Source organism: Conger conger, chromosome 17, assembly GCF_963514075.1.
Source record: "Conger conger chromosome 17, fConCon1.1, whole genome shotgun sequence".
NCBI lineage: Eukaryota > Metazoa > Chordata > Actinopteri > Anguilliformes > Congridae > Conger > Conger conger.
This window is the reverse complement of record NC_083776.1, coordinates 3,428,255-3,448,236: the sequence shown is the minus strand read 5'-3', so window position 1 is coordinate 3,448,236 and position 19,982 is coordinate 3,428,255. Positions and strand designations below refer to the sequence as shown.

General features: G+C 46.0%; 1 protein-coding gene across 12 annotated transcripts in view; it reads right to left on the bottom strand.

Annotated features, from left to right (window-relative positions):
- The window catches only part of LOC133116186 (peripheral plasma membrane protein CASK-like), a 195,707-nt gene that overhangs the window by 57,473 nt on the left and 118,252 nt on the right, over positions 1-19,982 (bottom strand). For all 12 annotated transcript variants that reach the window (XM_061225493.1, XM_061225491.1, XM_061225485.1 and 9 more), the window contains exon 5: positions 16,222-16,294. In XM_061225493.1, coding sequence (XP_061081477.1) covers positions 16,222-16,294 — 73 coding nt within the window. The remainder of the gene's footprint in view (positions 1-16,221; positions 16,295-19,982) is intronic.

Below are 19,982 nucleotides of genomic sequence, written 5' to 3'. Positions count from 1 at the left end.
AGCTGTACATAATATGTTTTGAATTGCGCACAATTTTAACGTACAAGTGTTCTCTAGGTTTTATTTGAAATTAGCAGGGGGGAGTGGGTGTGTGTTCGTTTTTTTTCCCAGTTTCCTATATTAAAAAATGTATAAAAAGATTTAAAAAATAAATGAACAACTGTAAGTGAAATAAGTTAAATACCGTGAATATGGACGCACATTGCCAATGCACTGGTGTAAAAAAAAGAAAAAAAAAAAGAAGGGTTTTTTTGCGGTCTAGGTTGAGCAATATCCTTGGCAGACCCTATGGTGACGTGGCCTAACAATGGTTTATCATGGTTTAAAATAATCACTCTGTATTTCAACACTGTAGCTCCAAAAAGTGGTGGCAAAACTAGGAAGAAATGCAATTATTAGTATTCATTCCCTTTCTACAGAATGAAAAAAAGCTATGTGTTTTCCTAAATCACCTTCCATATAACAATGGCATCAATACTTAGTGTTCTGCTTCTTCTCAGAAAAATGAGACGGTCCATAATGTAGAACAGAAAATGAGTATTTTGGTGCTGCCAAAATGCCGAGTTTGGCCGGCTCTCGTGGAGCAGCATAATTGACTCGCTGCTCCAGGGGGAGGGACTTGGCAGGGTTAGTGGGACCGCAGCAAACAGCGCCCGGAGCGCCACCGAGTAACGGTCTAATTGAGATGAGACGGCACGGAGAAGGCGTGTCGCCGTCAGGGTCGCAAGATCCTACCGGGCCGCCGAGGGTCGTAACCCGATGTATCCCCAGCTAGCACCAATAGGATTAGATAGGGTATAATTGTCTACCAAATTGGGAGAAAAAGGGAAAAAATGTGAAAAAAAATCTTTTTAAAAAAGAAGAAGAAAATGTGCATTTCATCACTGTCAGGCAAACTGCGCACAGAGCTTCCCCTACACTGCCGAAAATGTGTCCGTTTATTTGTCCAATACATTTCATACACTTGACACTTGATTAGTTAGACTCGTGGCGATCAAGCGTGTCACAAATCCACCGTCATTTTCATACGCATATATTTGAGCACCATTATTACATTGCCTCCCTCAATTTCACATTTAGAAAATTCTCGTGACGAATGAAATGATGCATTCTACAACTGCCTTGCAAGGACATTCAATTAACACTCTTCACGGGGGGACGAGTCGATTCCATAATGAGTCCAGTCTCTCGGTCACGCTTTCCGTTTACTGTGATGCTTTTCCCACCTGTAATGCTTTTCCGTCCTCGTTTTCTTTTAGAAAATGCGATGACGTGCATTGTATTTCTGTCCTAGACAAGCAAGGGTCTAGACTAGAGATCCTTCTTCAGAAACGGGTGACCCTCCTCCCCTCCTCCTATAACGGACTTCACAGCTCTCAATTATCAGTCGCGATTGCTACATCAGCATTAGAATGTCCAGTTATTCTAATCACAAATTGATCTTCCACCTTAACTAGGCAGTTCATATAAACATGAAATTAATTAAAGTATGCTTCTACTTACTCCACAGAGTACTATCTATTCAAATATTTTCGTTGAAATTTTCGAGATTCAACAACTTCTTTTTACTGATATAACGGACCTCTATGGAGCTCTTTTTTTCCCCAGTAATAAATCCTCCGGAAATTTACAAATTAAAAAAAACTCAACAGCAACGTCTCTTTCCAAATATAACGCCACAGTCACTCGCGAACATCAACACCGCTCAAAACTGGCCCTTTAAAGGGTTAAAATCTAAATCAGAACTTAAACATATTGTATTACTGTGCGGGAAGTAAAATATATCCACCAGTTTAACAAGCGATGTAAAAGACATTCATTTAGCTGCAGGGGCTTGGCAGACTTGTCTTCTGCATTATAATAACTGTCCACCAAACCAACAATTAAATTTAATTAAGCACATTAAACTTTCCAATTACAATTAAAATGTCGGCAGCGAGAGACTCAATAAAAAAAGCCTCAGCGCCTTATTCATCTAGATTTATTGATAATTTTTTGCTGCTTCTCCTGTGGTTACTAGACACCACTCCCTAGGTGCGTCTAAATCCTACATCATCGGCCCGTTTACCTGAAAATAACACGTTCTGTACAACTACAGCGGGATATTAATAAGCCAATCAGACAGAGTGACTTTCTTAAAGGTGCAACAGCAGGTTCCCTCCTAGTCTTGGTCTTGGGCAAGTTTGTTTCATAGAAGATTGCAGCATTTCTCCAAAGTTATGAGGTCATTGGATACTGGATATAGCTTCGGCATGACACACCAACGTCACTAGGTCTTAAGCTGTTGAGATGAGCCGCGGTGGCGAAACAGGCTAAAATGCAGCGGACTTGCGGTTGCAGTTCGTCGCAGTTGCACACCGAGGTGAGTTTGGCCACGTGGAGCAGCATAATTGGCTCGCTGCTCCAGGGGGAGGGACTTGGCAGGGTCGGTGGGATCGCCGCATAAGTGAGTAACGGTCTCACTGAGACGAGACGGCTTGGAGAAGGCGAGTCGCTCTCAGGGTCGCAAGATCCTACTGGGCCGCCCGAGGGATGTGGTCATAAGGCGGTGTACCGCCAGCTAGCACTAATTGGATTAGATAGGGTATAATTCATCCAATATCAACGTCGCTCTGGATAAGAGCGTCTGCCAAATGCCAATAATGTAATGTAATGTAATGTATAATTGGCTATCGATTCGGAGAAAAATGGAAAAACTAGAAAAAATTATTTAGAAGAAAAAAATAAAAATAAAAATAAAATAATCTTAGATAAAGTAGTTGCCTTTCTTTGCCTTGTTGATGTGGTTGTTCACCTTTGATGACTATCTGTCCCCAAACACACATGTCCTCATGAACCATAAATAAATATATTTTGTAAATGTTTGGTTGGGTAACTGTGTTTCATATCAGGTCCCCCTTGCAAAAGAGATTGTGACCCCTGTAGGGGTTTTTTTTGGTAGAAGATTAAATTAGGTTAAATATATATATACATATATATATATATATATATATATATATATATATATATATCTCTTTATCACGGCAGATCCATGGAGAACATGTCCGTGTCACCGGAGCTGACGGAGATTTCCGCGCTGTGCCCATCCAGCGTCACCCGCCTGATCCTGCCGATTCTCTGCGGCCTCATGTTCTTGGCGGGGACCCTGGGGAACGCGCTGTCCCTCTGGGTCTTCGCGGGGAAGATACCCGCCAAGACGCCCACGCACGTGTACCTGATCAACCTGAGCGTGTCCAACCTGCTGCTGTGCGCCACAATGCCCATGCTGGCGGCGTACTTCGTGGCGGGCGACGCCTGGGGCTCCCGCCAGCTGCTCTGCCGGCTGACCGTGGGCGGCGTGACGCCCGTGCTGCACATCAACATCTACATCGCCGTGCTGATCCTCACCTGGATCGCCCTGAGCCGCCTGGCGGCGCTGACCCAGCAGAGCCACGCGGGCCGGCCCAGCACCTGCACCCGCGTCCTGCCCTCCGCCTTCTTCCGCCGGCTGCGCGAGGCGGGCTTCGCCCGGGCCGTGTGCCTGGGCATCTGGGCCTTCGTGCTGGCCTTCGTGGTGCCCGTCATCGCCTACTACTCGGTGGTGGAGTCCCGGGGCGCGGCCAACGGCAGCCGGCAGGCCTGCTACAGCGCGGAGGTGGAGGTGGGCGGGACGGGCAGCCAGACGTTCTCGCTGGTGGCCACCGCCCTCTCCTTCCTCTGCTTCCTGCTGGTGCTGGCGTCCTACGTGTCGGTGAACCGGCACCTGCGCCGGGCGCGGCGGAACACGGCGGTGGTGGACCGGCACCACGTCTACCGGCGGGTGTCCCGGAACATCGTGGTGATCCAGGTGGTGCTGGCGGTCTGCCTGCTGCCCTACCACGTCTTCAAGGTGGCGTTCATCGGCCTGGCCCAGCGGCGGGGCGGCGCCGGCGGCGCCGGCTGCCACCCGCTCTCCGACCTCGTGGAGGTGAAGAACGGCCTCCTGCTGCTGGCGGCGCTGAGGAGCGTGGCGGACCCCGTCACGTACCTCCTGCTGGACAACGCCTTTCGCCGGCACGTGGCCGAGCTGCTGAGCGCCAGCTCCGTCAAGCAGAGCAGCCAGACCTCGGGGTCCAAACTGGACCCGGAGCGCACCAACACCAACACCAACTCCAAGGCCACGAGACTGTAGCGCATGGGGGGTGGGGGGAGACTGGCGACGGCGAGGCCCGTGCCGTTTCACGGGAGGCCTCAGGGTCCAGAAGCCCAGAAGACTTCACGCAGCCACAGGGAAGGTCCAGGGGCTTGATACAGAAGAGGCAGCCGTCTTCTCCTAACACCCATCGCTGCTGCCGAGCCTGTCTGTTTACTTCTGTTGATTAACAAGCATTACAATCACCTTCATCGTCAACACCTGCCTGGAAATCCCCTCAGTTAAGTGAATCTATCTTAGAGGATGTAGATTTAGGTGAAATCGGGCACATCACAGCAGAAATAACACCTTCAGGTCACGCGGCGATCGCACATTGCGCAGATTTTGAGGGTGAAAAGAGGTCCAGAAAAGGTGTGTCATTTAAACAAAATATTTTGATTCAAAATGCCAGTCTACATCCATTCTACACTTTCTCTACCATCAAAAAAAAAAGACTAGTGTATGTGTCGGGTGATGGTTGGTGTATGTGTCGGGTAAATTTTGCACCGTACTGCACCCTAGACTTTATTATATATATGTTTATGCTTTTTGTTTACATAAAAACATGATCAAGACTGTCTGAGATCAGAACCAAAGTCTGCAGAAGAACTGTGGGGGCGGCCTGTAGCGTTGTGGTTAAGGTACATGACTGGGACACGCAAGATCGGTGGTTCTAATCCCGGTGTAGCCACAATAAGATCTGCACAGCCGTTGGGCCCTTGAGCAAGGCCCTTAACCCTGCATTGCTCCAGGGGAGGATCGTCTCCTGCTTAGTCTAATCAACTGTATGTCGCTCTGGATAAGAGCGTCTGCCAAATGCCAATAATGTAATGTGATGTAACTGTGGCAAGTTCTCCAACATGCCTGCTGATTGTCTTATAGAACTGCAGGACAGCGTTGGCTATCTCAAAAAAGTGATGCAATTTTAACGTCGTAACCGGTGGTCACAAAAAATATTGACCACCTATTCTGCCAAATGACTAAAATGTAATGTAAAATGTATAGTATGTTTATTTCGGACCTTTCATTGAATTATTGTTGAAAGAATCTTATCTGTACAAAGTGTTATACAGGTGCCTAAGACTTTTGCACTGTACTGTATGTTACATTACATTAATGGCATTTGGCAGACGCTCTTATCCAGAGCGACGTACAACAAAATGCATACCCATAACCAGGGATAAGTGCGCTGAAAGACCCTAGAGGGAAGCACAATTTCAACTGCTACCTGCACAACAAAGATAAGGACCAGGGCCCAACTGATCATAATTTTTTTATTTTATGATTATTATTTTTTTGAATCGGAAATGGTAAATGGTTGGCATTTATATAGTGCCTTTATGCAAAGCGCTGTACAATTGATGCTTCTCATTCACCCATTCATACACACACTCACACACTGACAGTGATTGGCTGCCATGCAAGGCACCGACCAGCTACTCAGGAGCAGACACCTAACCCCCCTAACCAGCAACCCTCCGACTGCCAGACGACTGCTCTTACTGCCTGAGCCATGTCGCCCTAATCGTAATACGCAAATGTATGAACAAACCGCTTACCTAGCCAAACAAAACATCCTGACACACAAGTAAATCACAGAAAGACAACAATTAATGTTTGCAGGGAGGTAGGGAGGGACGGGGAGAGGTGCAGCTTGAAGAGGTGCGTCTTCAGTCTGCGCTTGAAGATGGAAAGAGATTCTACAGTTCTGACCTCCATGGGGAATTATGGGTATTATTGGGTAATGGTTGGTGTATGTGTTAGAAAGGGAATGGTTGGTATAATAAGCAGATTCAGGAATGGTTTGTATCTGGGTGTTTTTAAATGTTGAACTGCACTTTATTTATTTACTTTATTTAACTGCCATTGTATTAATTTTGTACACACGGTGTTATTCTTACATATATACTTATATACTTATATATACTAATGTTTTTATCTATTTTTATTTTATTTTACCATTACTCTTTTCTTCTCCTCTAAATAACATCTCATGACAAATAATTACAATGTATTTATTATATATGACCAATAAACTTCAAAGACCACTTCTGGTTTCTGCGAATAATATTAACGTGCCAATTTTATTATTGGATCAGATAACATCATTGTGAAACAGAACAGAGCTTCTTCATTTTCCGAGTCGTTTTAAAATCCCCCTGTCAACACAGAGGAGTGGGGGGGGGGGGGGGGGGGTCACCAGAAGCAGTGCAGGGCGACATCAGATTAGCAGGCCTCGCTGTGGAAATCTTCAAACCACAGCAGCCATCCGCTGAAGCCTCCTGAAACTGCACGGCCACACCACCTGGCTCACTACCTGCGCTAAAACGCACTGGAGGAGGTGGGGGAAGAGAACGCAGAGGCGGGCGGGCCTTTCGATTCCAGTTCTCAAAAGGTGTGGGATAAAAGTGCAAAAAGCACACTCAGCGAAACCCCCTCAACTGATTATACCCATACATATTTGAATTAAAAAAAAAAAATTTCTATTTTGCACCAAAAATATTTTACTGAACCATTATTTGCCATAAAAAGGAAGGAAATACTGAAGACTTAAATACTGAATCTTATGAAACACGGCACACAAAGTTTAGTGAAATTTAATAAATTGAGTAGTGGATCAAACCCCTCATCAATGTTGTACGGACGGATCAATGGCTTCACCGGCCGAAATATAATGACGCCCATATTGACACATCCGAATGTTCATGTAAAGACCTTCCACCATATTTGTGAGGCAGAAATGTTAATGATTAAAATGAAAACTTTTATAAATGTGCACAATATGGCTCAGAACGAACCACTTCGTTTTTTTTCCCCAAACGAAAACAAACACTAAAGACCATGCTGGTCAGTGTAAATAATACTGTCACGTGATCTGACACACAAATACAGATAGGAAGAAAAAAGAAGAAGTGAGAACAAGCAGTATATTCCAGTCTGCTACTGAAAAAAATCTTTTTTTAATAATGGCCATGCTGCGTAAATTGAAAGATTTAATTTAATTTAATTTAATTTAATTTAATTTAATTTAATTTAATTTAATTTTAAATATTTAATTGCCGTGCACAGATAACTTTTCATTTAAGGCAAAGTGCACAGGTTTGTACCTATAGTTGATGGTGGAAAGGGAAAGTATTCACGCACAAAGGTATCCTTCACATGAAGATTTATGAAGGCGTTCGGCCGTAAAAACACAATTTCACGTTTTCACTGTGAGTTTCGCGCTGACAAAAGACAAATTTTACGCTTGCTATCTGGACGCAGATTAGCTTCCTAATTCCACTCATTTCACTCAATTGTTCTGCCCTATTAAGTGCGCAAAAACTGAAGACAGCCTGAAAGCTGAATTTAATAATAGTGCTTATTCCTTTAAGTGAGGTCAGACACCAGACGACCAGGGCAGACCGTGCCCCAGCAGGGACATTACTGTGCAACGTGGTGAAGGGAGAGGAATTCATGATAAGGAGAACCCTGGTATCCAAGGTCGTTTTTTTTTTTACACAGGGGGAACGATTCTTCGGTCTAAATCAGGGACTGCACAACTCCGGCGGTCCTGGAGGGCCGGCATCTGAGCTGTTTTTTGTTCCAATCGATTTAAGTTCATTAATTTTTCTTACAGCTCTAGAAGTGATGCTGGTTCACTTCTGCACTTGAGCAGAGTAACGTCTTTAGGATGCACGTGCAGTGTAGAGCTGTCGCTAGTGCACACACAAACACCCGATCAAGACACTGAATCCTGAAGCAGATAGTCCCTCACTGCACACCCCTGCTCTAAATACAAACCGCTGTCGTCAGCTTCAAGGGCAGGAGTGCGACTCATCTCTATGTCAGAAGATTAGACTGAGCTGAGCTCTACCTGGGAGCAGACGAGCAGCCGTAAGTGTATGTGGTTGCGCTAAAATAGCGAAATGGTCTTAAAAAACCCCCGTTTCTGAGCGCCCCCCTTTTATTTTGGGCCCCGTGTAAAGTAGACCTGACGTCTCCCGAAAACTCCCCTCAGCATGACACTACATTACATTACATTACATTACCGCTATTCAGCTGATGCTTTTTATCCAAGGCGACTTTGTCGATTAGACCAAGCAGGGGACAATCCTCCCCTGGAGCAATGCAGGGTTAAGGGCCTTGCTCAAGGGCCCAACGGTTGTGCAGATCTGATTGTGGCTACCAACCTTGTGGGTCCCACAAGTGGTACATGTACCTTAGCCACTCGGCTACATGCTGCCACTTTAAACAACGGACTAAACTTAAACTCAGGGAGAACGAGGAGCATCCCTTTCGGCTGCACCCTCCACTGACTGACAGATAACAATTACTGATATCACACTTTTTCTCCAGCGTAAACCGGGGGTGAAATGTGATACGTGCCTGGCACCCATTGGAAAACGGAGTTGTCTGTGCATTCCCAATAGGCCGGACTAGCCGACCGTGACAGTCCCAACGGAGAAAGCAAGCAAACAAACCCAGGCCCGTTCCGCAGCGTTTTCCAGGGCATTATTCTGCCTCTCCGTGCCCATATGTAAAATCAGACATTTTTCTCACAGTCAGGAATGACAAAGAGCTGTTGTACGAGGATGGTGAGATAAACACGGCTTTTCCACAGCCGACACTCGCTTGCCTGTTTGAGGGCAGAACGCCTCATCATTTACAGCCTATGATTGGCCGCCCTCGGTCATTACTCCGCCCTAATCGGGAATCGGCGTTTGTGTGGTCTCAAGTACCGAAAACGATCTCTATCCAGTTTCAGATGTCCATTTCTCCAGCGCCTGTCATGAGCTTTACCAAGAGCAGGCTGTTTTAGTGGCTGTGTCTTCAAGGCTGGTTGACCTCAACAAAACCTCTATTCTGATTGGCCAGCTAGCTTTGTTTGAAAAACAAAAGGAAAAAAAAAAAAGAAGATGTTTGAATGGCCAGTTGACTGACTTAGATTGTGCTTGTGGTTGATGGTGAAGGAGCCTGCTGGAAGAACCTCAGCTTTGCTGTTATAAACACCAAACCTGATGAGCCAATAGCTTCTCTGTGCAGTGGTACGTGGTTTTATTTGGGGACTGCGAGTTTTGATAATTTCACAGTATTATAATCCGTATATAGCAAGGGAAATGTCATTTTCCACAATACGAGACGTTTAGAGAGCTGAAGACAAAAGTGTGACATGAGTGTGAGAAGATCATGAGAAGTGTTACAGGGAAGTGACACTAGATTGGGAGTAGCCCTGCAGAGGAGTAGTATTACAGCCAGTCAACACATAAACAAACACAACACAGCACAGCACAGCACAACACACAACATTAACATTACATTATTGGCATTTGGCAGATGCGCTTATCCAGAGTGACGTACAGTTGATTAGACTAAGCAGGAGACAATCCTCCCCTGGAGCAATGCAGGGTTAAGGGCCAACGGCTGTGCCGATCTTATTGTGGCTACACCGGGACTAGAACCGCCGACCTTGTGTGTCCCAGTCATTTACCTTAACCACTACGCTACACAACACAACACAACACAACACAACAAGGCAACAGAACACACACAACACAATACAACAGGCCAACAGAACAGGCAGAACATGGACAGAGACTGAGAAGTTCTCAGAGGAACGGGGAGCTACTGTAAGGTGGAGCAGCTCCACGGTCAAGACCAGAACCATTGACACGGGCGACGGGGAGTGCAAGTCTGACCCGAGTGGTCGAGCCGCCGTGTACGGTCGAATGATGTCCGGTAGGAAGGAAGGAAGGGGCTGGTCTTTGGGCTGCAGCGTATGCCAGAGTCAGCAATTCAGTGGCTAAGGTGCTTGACTGGGACCTGGAAGGTTTGTGGTTCAAGTCCCACGGTAGCCACAGTAAGATCCATGCAGCTGTTGGGCCCTTGAGCAAGGCCCTTAACCCCACATGGCTCCAGGGGGGGATTGTCCCCTGCCTAGTCGAATGAACTGTAAGTCGATTTGGATGAAAGCGATGGCCATATAAAATGTAATGTAACGCAATATTCAAAGATGCACGCCCCGCTTAATTTTTGCCTTATCGGCTAACCAAGCACCATCTAGAAATGGCGTATTTATAGCATGCAAAACATCTTTTCTATCTCCAAATCAGCCGTGCAGAGGTGTGAACGCCTCAAACTTCACAAGATCTTTCAAGATAAAGATCTCTCTGGATCCTTAATATCCACAAAAAGAACCTTCTTGTGAACTTGAGAACGCAGACATAAATATGTTGAGGCCACAGAAACTGTTTTTTGTTGTTGTTTTTTTTGCATTAGCCTTGCAGTGTCTGTTAAAGTCCCACACCGCAGTATTCTAGTGACAGTTTTATCTAGTGGCGTTTCTTTTCTCCCCCCCCTCCCAAAAAACAGTCAGAGTCAGAAGTGAGTAACATTCTAATGCCGATGTAACCATCACTACTGGTAATTGAAAGAAATGTGGTTCTCAGACACTGACTTTTGAATTTTGAACAATTTTGCACAAAAAATCAAAATAAAATCAAATAAACCTACTCCTCAAAGGGGCAAAGGCTGAAAACAGCTTGAATGCCCAAGCAAGCTCTTTCTCCACTGCGGACCAAGACCATGGTGCATCAGAGGTCATGAAAAGGGCAGCGTAACTAAAGCCCTCCATACGCCGAGACTCGAGTGAAATGCGACGATGGCTTTGACTTTGATAACAAAAACCCATTTCAAGAGGCCACCAACAGTTTTCCACCATATCACGTGTTCTTTACATTTAGTCGTCATTCTCAAAAAGAACAGCAGCGGAATTGTGAACCAGAACGCTGGACTGTGACATTAATCTTTACTTTTACTTTTTTAAATAAATTGATTTCAGATTTTTCCCTTTTCTCTCCCAGTTTGGTAGCCAATTGTACCCCATCTAATCCAATTACTGTTAGCTGGGGGATACACCGCCCACACCACCGAAGGAGAGCGACACGCCTTCTTAAAAACCGTCTCGTCTCATGCTCGTGACCGAGGCATGACCCGGTGTGCCAACTGCAACAAACTGCAACCGCAAGTCCGCTGCATCTTATCTGTCTTCACCGCGGCTCAGCCCAAATGCTCAAGATCTTGATCTTAAGATCGTTGGTGTGTCATGCCAAAGCTGTATTCAATATCCAATGACCTCCTCCGCAATCTTCTATGAAACAAACTTGCCCAAGGCCAGCTAATTAGAATCATTTACACTGCGACATTCATGGACCTTAAAAGCACTTCAGCTCTCAAACTCGAGCTGACCCGAGTTGTGAAATAAGCACACTGTATTACACAAAACAGCGTCTGCAAAAACCCACAAGCCCACCAGCCCACCCCTACAAAACTACTGAATAGCGCTGCGTTCGTTTTTGGTTCTCACGGTCAGACGGTTCTGCCAAGACGCCGATCTCTTGCAAATCCACTTTCAATGCTGCAAACAGTTGCTGCAGCTGTGGTCAGGAACAGCGCTTTCATTCTGCCGGTGTTAACCTTTAAAACACCAGAAATAGTGCGGTGGTCCAGTACTCTACAACATATGAAGTAAACACTGCGTTTTAAGAGTTAACAAGATGCTGCACAAGACACATTGCTCACTGCAATATTGTGCATACAAGCATTTCTGTGTGCGTCAGAGAGTGTGTGTGTGTCTGTGTGAGTGTGTGTTTGTGTGCGTGCGTGCACGTGTGCATGTCTGTGAGTGAGTGCATGTGTGTGTGTGTGTGTGTGTGTGAATGCTTTGCTGCTTTATTTTGACAGAAGTGAATGTAATGTAGGCAGAACAGAGAGCCTAGTGGTGTCGCCTCGTCTACTTCCTGTCCTGGTCTGAGTCACAAAGGCAGACATTTACCAGCAAACACACAGTCCCACAGCCAGCTGATCGCATAGCAACCATGTACCACTGCACAGAGAAGCTATTGGCTCATCAGGTTTGGTGTTTATAACGTCTGCAGAGCTGAGGTCCTTCCAGCAGGCTCCTTCACCATCAACCACAAGTACAATCTAGGTCAGTCAACTGGCCATTCAAACAGCTTCTTTTTTTTTTTTTTTTTTTTTTTTTTTTTCAAACAAACTTTACATTCAGGCCATATTTTCATCTGTGAATATTTAAGGATACATGCTGCACTTGTTATATTATTTCTAATACATCCACAGAGACATTGTTTGCTGGACGTGTAGACAAAGCGCCCTGTGACTGGTTCTGGGGGTAGAGAGGGAGAGGAAGACTGAACCACAAACCTACACCCTTAAAAACAGAATTTACCGAAAAAGACACTTAACCAATATATTACGACTGTATCAACTTTGCATCTGTTGTATGGGGTTATTTTGACCCTCTGTAACTGTATTAAAAATTCCGAAAATATACAACCATTTTCATTTTCATCTCAGATTTCTTTGTGAACGATTCTGGTGGCACTTTCCCAATACAGGTGCCAAACTTTCACTTCCTTAAAATTAGATGTTTCTCACAGACTCAGATAAAAGGCTAGTCATTTGGGAGTAGAATAAGAAGGCGACAAAATAGAAGTGTTAAAATGGTTCTATTGCTATAATTTAGCTTATTTGAACTGTAGGGGTCAATTTGACCCCAGACATAAAAGCGGTGATCTCACTAACCCCCTGGGGTGCTGTTGTGTGTGCTGATCTCACTAACCCCCCGGGGTGCTGTTGTGTGTGCTGATCTCACTAACCCCCCGGGGTGCTGTTGTGTGTGCTGATCTCACTAACCCCCCGGGGTGCTGTTGTGTGTGCTGATCTCACTAACCCCCCCGGGGTGCTGTTGTGTGTGCTGATCTCACTAACCCCCCGGGGTGCTGTTGTATGTGCTGATCTCACTAACTCCCCCGGGGTGCTGTTGTATGTGCTGATCTCACTAACCCCCCGGGGGGCTGTTGTATGTGCTGATCCCACTAACCCCCCGGGGTGCTGTTGTGTGTGCTGATCTCACTAACCCCTCCGGGGTGCTGTTGTATGTGCTGATCTCACTAACCCCCCGGGGTGCTGTTGTGTGTGCTGATCTCACTAACCCCCCGGGGTGCTGTTGTGTGTGCCGATCTCACTAACCCCCCGGGGTGCTGTTCCATGCGGCTTAGGTTAAGCAGGGGACAATCCTCCCCTTGAGCAATGCAGGGTTAAGGGCCTTGCTCAAGGGCCCAACTGCTGTGCGGATCTTATTGTGGCTACACCGGGGATCGAACCACCGACCTTGCGGGTCCCAGTCATGTGCCTTTACCACTACGCTACAGGCCGCCCTGAAAGAAAAAATGGAACAGGACGTCACAGAATTAATTGTCGTTTCCCCCTCGAAGGGATGGTAAGACGCTTTGCTCGTCTGCTTGTGAAATTACTTTGTAAGGGTCAAAATTTCATTGACATTGTATTTACTTTTTTTTTTCCACAGGGTTTTTAAACCTGTACTGCATGTTTTGTGTGGACCCTAGGAAGACTAGCCTGTCACATAGCAACAACAGAAAAACAACAACTGCAGTTTTGCTCCTCGGACCCCTTTTGCTGCTCGGACCACCTTAAGTGTGATTTCCCCTTAAGGTCTCCCTTAAGTTCCCCTGAGGGTTTATAGGCAACACCCTCAGGTAATTCCCCAGAAAGTGAACCGTCCCTTTAAGGGGGAAACAACAGTCACGACCGTGACTTCCTGTTCCATTCCAAAAAAAGCATAACACCTTCCACACAATCTCTTTCTTCCCGCAAGCCCACAACATTCAGCGGCTGAAGTCACATCAACGGTAAAAAGTTAATACCCAGGAAGTATATGGTAACACTGAAATAAGAGAAGCCAGAGTCATATTGTTATTCCAACATTGTTATTCCGAGATCACTGCCCACCCTGAGATAGTGAGAAATAACGAAGACAAATCGTAGCGGTGCTTAGCCCTAGACAAAGCATAATTGTACAGCAACATCATCATCACCTACAATATTATTAACGGCTTGCTTGTCCTTACTTAGTTCTCGTGGGGAAAAAAATCACAGACACACACACACACACACACACACACACTCAGACACACACACACACAAACACAGATACGCACAATACACAGAGAACTCATTGAAGAGGCAATTAAAGGAGGTCTGAGGAGGCACAAATCACTAATCAGCTGAAATAACGAGTGTTAATGTCACATTACATTACATTGATGGCATTTGGCAGATGCTCTTATCCAGAGCGACGTACAACAAAGTGCAAAGTGCATACCCATAACCAGGGATAAGTGCGCTGAAAGACCCTAGAGGGAAGTACAATTTCAACTGCTACCTGCACAACAAAGATAAGGACCAGGGCCTATTTGATCCATTTTTTATTGTTTTATTTTTTTAAATCGTAATACCGCAAATGTGTGAACAAACCCCTTACCTAGCCAAACACTGCTTACCTAGCCAAACTAAACATCCTGACACACAAGTAAATCACAGAAAGACAACAATTAAGGTTTACAGGGAGGTGGGGAGGGACGGGGAGAGGTGCTGCTTGAAGAGGTGCGTCTTCAGTTTGCGCTTGAAGGTGGGGAGAGATTCTATAGTTCCGACCTCAATGGGGAGTTCATTCCACCACCGTGGAGCCAGAACAGACAGTAGTCATGAGCGTGAGGTGGAAGTTCGGAGAGGGGGAGGTGCCAAGCGGCCTGTGGAGGTTGAACAAAGAGGTCTGCCAGGGGTGTAGGGTCTGATGATTCTTTGGCGGTAAGCTGGGGCAGACCCATTAACTGCTTGGAAGGCTAGCACCAATGTTTTGAATTTGATGCGAGCCATGACAGGCAGCCAGTGGAGGGAAGTAAGCAGGGGGGTGACATGTATGGAGTCATCCACAGTGTCGAAGGCAGCAGAGAGATCTAGAAGAATGAGGACAGAGGAGAGGGAGACTGCTCGTGCGGCATGGAGTGACTCACTGACGGAGAGGAGTGTGGTCTCTGTCGAATTGCCAGATCTGAAGCCAGACTGATGGGGGTCTAGCAGGTTATTGTTAGAAAAGAAAGAAGAAAGTTCACTAGAAGCGGCTTGTTCTATTGTTTTTGAAGAAGAGATACCGGGCGGTAGTTCTGGATGATGAATGTTCGATGTGGTCGAGGTCAGGTGACTGTGCAGCACTCCTTGAATGGGGTGCACTGCTTTGGTCTTCGAGTAGTTCTTGCAAAGCTTTGAAGTAACTTTTTTGTTTTAAAATAAAATAAAAATCCTTCTGTTCACTTCCAGGATCGCAGATTTTCCATGTGGCCCCAGACTTTTTGGACCCCGCTGTACATTTACAAGCCTTGATCAGGAACGATACTTTAAGAACAGAAAGGATGTAGTGAGTACGTGACATCCTAGGTCGTAGCGTAGCGGCCGTTCAGCGGTGATTGAATTGGCGTTAGTTGAGGAAACTCTGCCACAACCGTTTCACCTCCCCCCGACAACCGGAAAGAGATCGACACGCCTTCTTCAAGCCGCATCGCTTCGAGCCCCGGACTGTGATCCCGGGGCGATCAGGGGCAGTGAATGTGTGGCCAGTGGACATAATGGCCTTACAGACAGATATTTCTGACCAGACCTGTGGTCTGAAACCCCTCCTCCTCAAAGGCAATGCCACCGTCGATTATTCATTCAACAGTTAGTTCCGACCACGGATTGTGATTGGCCGAGACGCATTCCCCGGGTGCTGATATAAAGTACAGCAGCACTCCGACCTCATCGCCGGCCTGAGATTAGTCCGCCTTTTTAATGAACGCTCGATCGATACGTCTTGACTGCCGTGCAGATTTACACCATAACATATTCCCTCTCCTGTGATATTGCTTCATTATACGGCACCAATTTGGGGCTCCCAGTTCAGAACAGTACCAGACCGTGAGGCCCCATCCACACACAGAAATGTACCTTAAGGGGACGGTCGGTCCAGTCTGCTATCCTCTAAGAACCAGCCATCCTTTTAACACACAGCAGCAGGTTAAACTCTGGGATACAGACTAATGAAACGCCAAGACAGGCTCACTGGTCTGTTCTCCTGCAAGATACCTTTACGTTCCTGCACTGTAACATTTAAACAGCGGACACCACTGCCGACCTATCAAGCAGCCATATTCACCAAGACAAAGGAGTAACCCTACCTTGACATCCCGATGAATGACGTTGTTGTCATGGCAATAGCGCAGCGCCTCGAGGATCTGACGCATGTAGTGGCTGAAAGAGAAAGGGAAAGCTTTTCAGTCAAATCAGCCTCCCAGAATGCACCACTGCACTGCTGAGGCTGGCCTTCACTGCAAAGGAGAACGGGGTTCTTAAACCTTCAAGGCAGCATGCTACAGCACCGCTACACTCAGGCCCATGTACTCCAGGGCCACAGTGTCTGCAGGCATTTGCTCCGACTGTGTGCTACACCACACCTTCACGTGCTTTGGTTGAGATAAGCTAATTAGTGAAATCGGGTGGCGTAGCGCACGGCTGAAGCACATGCCTGCAGACATGAGGACGTGTGGAGTAGCGTTGTTCTGACGCATAAGATCACAGATATGTCATTAGAATGTTCTTCACGGAATCACTGCTGGTGGCCAGAAGCAATGGAGTTCTAGAACACGGACTGGGGAAAAAAACATTCCAAAAGATCGACTCAAAGGGTTAAATCGCCTGCCTGATTGCACAAAGGCTAAATAAGTATAAAATATAAATGGCTAGCCAGCTCACTTAAAGCCCTAGAATGCAGGAGGAGCCACTGAGCACATATTTAAACAAACAGCTCCTTCAGCTGTGAAGTGCTAAAGTGCCACACTTTGAGCGCATCCAAGGCTATGCAAGTGCCAGTCAGGATAAAATCCTGCATCATTCCTCCACTGTCTGCGAATACACGGACACGCCCAGGGCTGCCCAGAATCTCTCAGCCTGTTCCCAACCCCAAAACAATACAAATGGGTTTGTTCAAAACAGGGCTATGTGGTCACTCTCTCCATTTTATGCTCGCATTGTTAACCTCATACACACGCTAAAACACCTGAGTTTTTAAAAGGCGAGTTTAGCTACCCGCAGTGTACAGCAGCTGAGGATAATCCCGCAGTGATTCTACCAGTGAATGTCCGGCCATTTTATTTTTAAAATGTCTATTTTTTTTTTTCTTCTTCTTTGTGTAATGTGTGTGCTAGTGGGCACAGACAAGCCCACACCCCTCTGGAACAAGTGATGTCAAGCCACAGCTCAGCAGGGTTCTAGCTGGGGAAGACACTGAATCTGAGGGAGTAGCTTGTGCGGGCAGACTGCAGGTCCCCTGCTGACCAGCAGAGGTCGCTGTTGCGCGATGAGTTAAAGATTTGTCCCAGCAACCGATATCCCACACTTCTCTGGACAAAGTAATGGCCAATTATGTACCATAGGCAGTTCTGGGCACAGATCGGACGTGATACAAGACTGTGAGAGCAAAGATACTCAACAGCGTCTGCTGGGAATTAAGTACTGGTGACAACCAGTGCCCAGTTGCAAAAAAGTGTTAATTCTCCTGAAGAACATTTCCCCTTACCTAAGAAAAATGTCTAAGGGTTTATATACAACACCCTCAGATAATTCCCATAGCTAAGGGGAAATCAACCCTTAAGTGTCAGAGTTAAGGGAAACAACTTCAGGTGTTTTACGCAATCGGGCACTGGTGCTCAACGACAGGCAAAACGGTCTCGGAAAAAAACTAATTCCCCATTTTTTAAAAATCATTTTTAAAAAATTGCGATGCACCTTAGTAAAACTAAGGTGACCAAAGATGTCACTATAGTAATTCACCAAAACAAAGCAATAAGCTCAGTTTATAAGCTTAGCGGCTGTAAGATTAATCAACTCGTAGGGCTCCGAGGATCCTTTCAACAACCATCACGCTGAAACAGAGACGAACGGCACAGAAATGATAATGCGGCGCTGCTTTATTTGGCTTTAGACTGTTAGATAACGAAGTGAAACAGGAAGAGAACGGACCGGATTATTCTTTAAACAGGGGGAGGTAAAGGCGAATCGGTAAAGCGTGTGATTCGTAATGCCATTTGTGCACGCACACCTCCAATAAAAGCATCTAGCGCTCCCGTCCACATGTGTAATAAACGCCTCCATTATCATTTCATCAGGTTAATACACGGCCTGAACTCAGCAGAAAAGTGCTTTGCTGGAGAGAGGCCAGACTGGAGAAAATGAACCAGGACCAGAACAGAAACCGGTGCAACCAAGAGGAACGCTTTTCTTCTTTTTTTTTTTAAAAAAATACAATACAAAAAAAAAAAGCACAGCTCAGCAAAAACTACAATCCAGACCCTTCGTCTCAGAACAATTACAGAAATCAATATGAAACTATAGCCCAGTTCCTCTTTTCAGGCTATTTTCAGTCCATGCTGATTATTTTCCAGTGTCATAGTCCCACCTGTCCAAAATACGCCTTTAGTGTGCGAGACGGCCACAGCCCTACACCTGTGCTGTGGGAGGCGACATCATCACTGTTTATATAAAGAAATCTACGGCACAGTCATGATTACAGATGGGATAAGCGCCCTCTGCTGGCCAGAGTGTGACTCACAGGCCTCTCTCAGCAGGCAAGGTTGTCGATTCGCATCATCAGCGGTGACTTACAATGGGGACACCCGGAAATCCACAAGTCCCGGGTTCGAACAGTACCTGTTTCGGACTCAAATAAGTTTTCCGCAATTGACTAACCCTTGCCTGGTGTATTGGAACAAATGAAATGAACCCCCAAAAGTGTAAACCCCACTCAATTGCCCCTCTCCGTGCAGGCAGTAACGCACGCACCAGGCAAGCTCAATGGGGAATATCTGCATCCAAAACAAATGCTATTCGCACCCTGCCAAGTCCCTCCCTCTGGAGCAGCGAGCCAATTATTGCTGCCCCACGTGAGCCGGCCAAACTTGGCTTTTGGCAGGACCGAGAATCGAACCCCGGTCCCCTGTGTGCAACTGCAGCAAACTGCAACCGCAAGAGCAAGTCTGCTGCGTCGTAGCCTGTTGCGCCACCGCGGCTCCTGGCGTGCCGTTTTAAAAGAAAGAGCTGCGAGTTCAACTCCGGGTCCTCCACGCTCACACCACAGCCGGTTAGACGGGAAGTGATGGGAACTGCGATCATTTCTGAAGTACAGGATGAGGACTACACACTCTTAACTTTTAGTGAGGCCCCATGTTACCTCCGGAGTGCAAACAGGGACTGGTCCCGATAGAGAAATAAAAAAAAAAAGGAAAAATAAATATGAAAACCTAACCTTTCTGCTGTTTATAATTGGCTGAGCACAGACTTATAAAACAAGATCTTGTAAGATTAACTATTTATTGGCTCAGGTTTCCTCTTCGAAGGAGATCCCTGAACAAAACATAACAATTAAACTCAAAGATTTTCACTTCAGCCTCGATGAACACACACACAAACACACACACACACACAATAGAGGACACTCGCAGGCTAAAAGTATAAACCAAAATAAAGCATACAGCATACCTAAAATGAAGAATAAATAACCTAAATTCTGATGTAATATTTCTGAGTTTTTAAAAGACTAAAGCGCGGAAATGTCAGTTACAGCTTAATGAGGCAAAGCCCACAAGCAGCTATTCCCTTGAGTGGCGTCCTTTGAGTCAACATAAAACTGAAAGGCTTAGGCTTGTGCCCACTTCTCAGCACGATGAAACGCACATATTAGCGTTTCATCAGAATGTGTTCCTTCCTCTTCTCTGAAACGCTTCGCATTTCAAAAGAATAGCCCACAGGTACTGCTCTCTGCGGTTATTGGTACCCATCCACCACTTCTGCATTCGACGTCAAACACGGTATTGAGGGGAAATAACAATTACACAACACATGATGTAAAGGCAATGCAACTGCAGAAGTAATAATATCATAATAT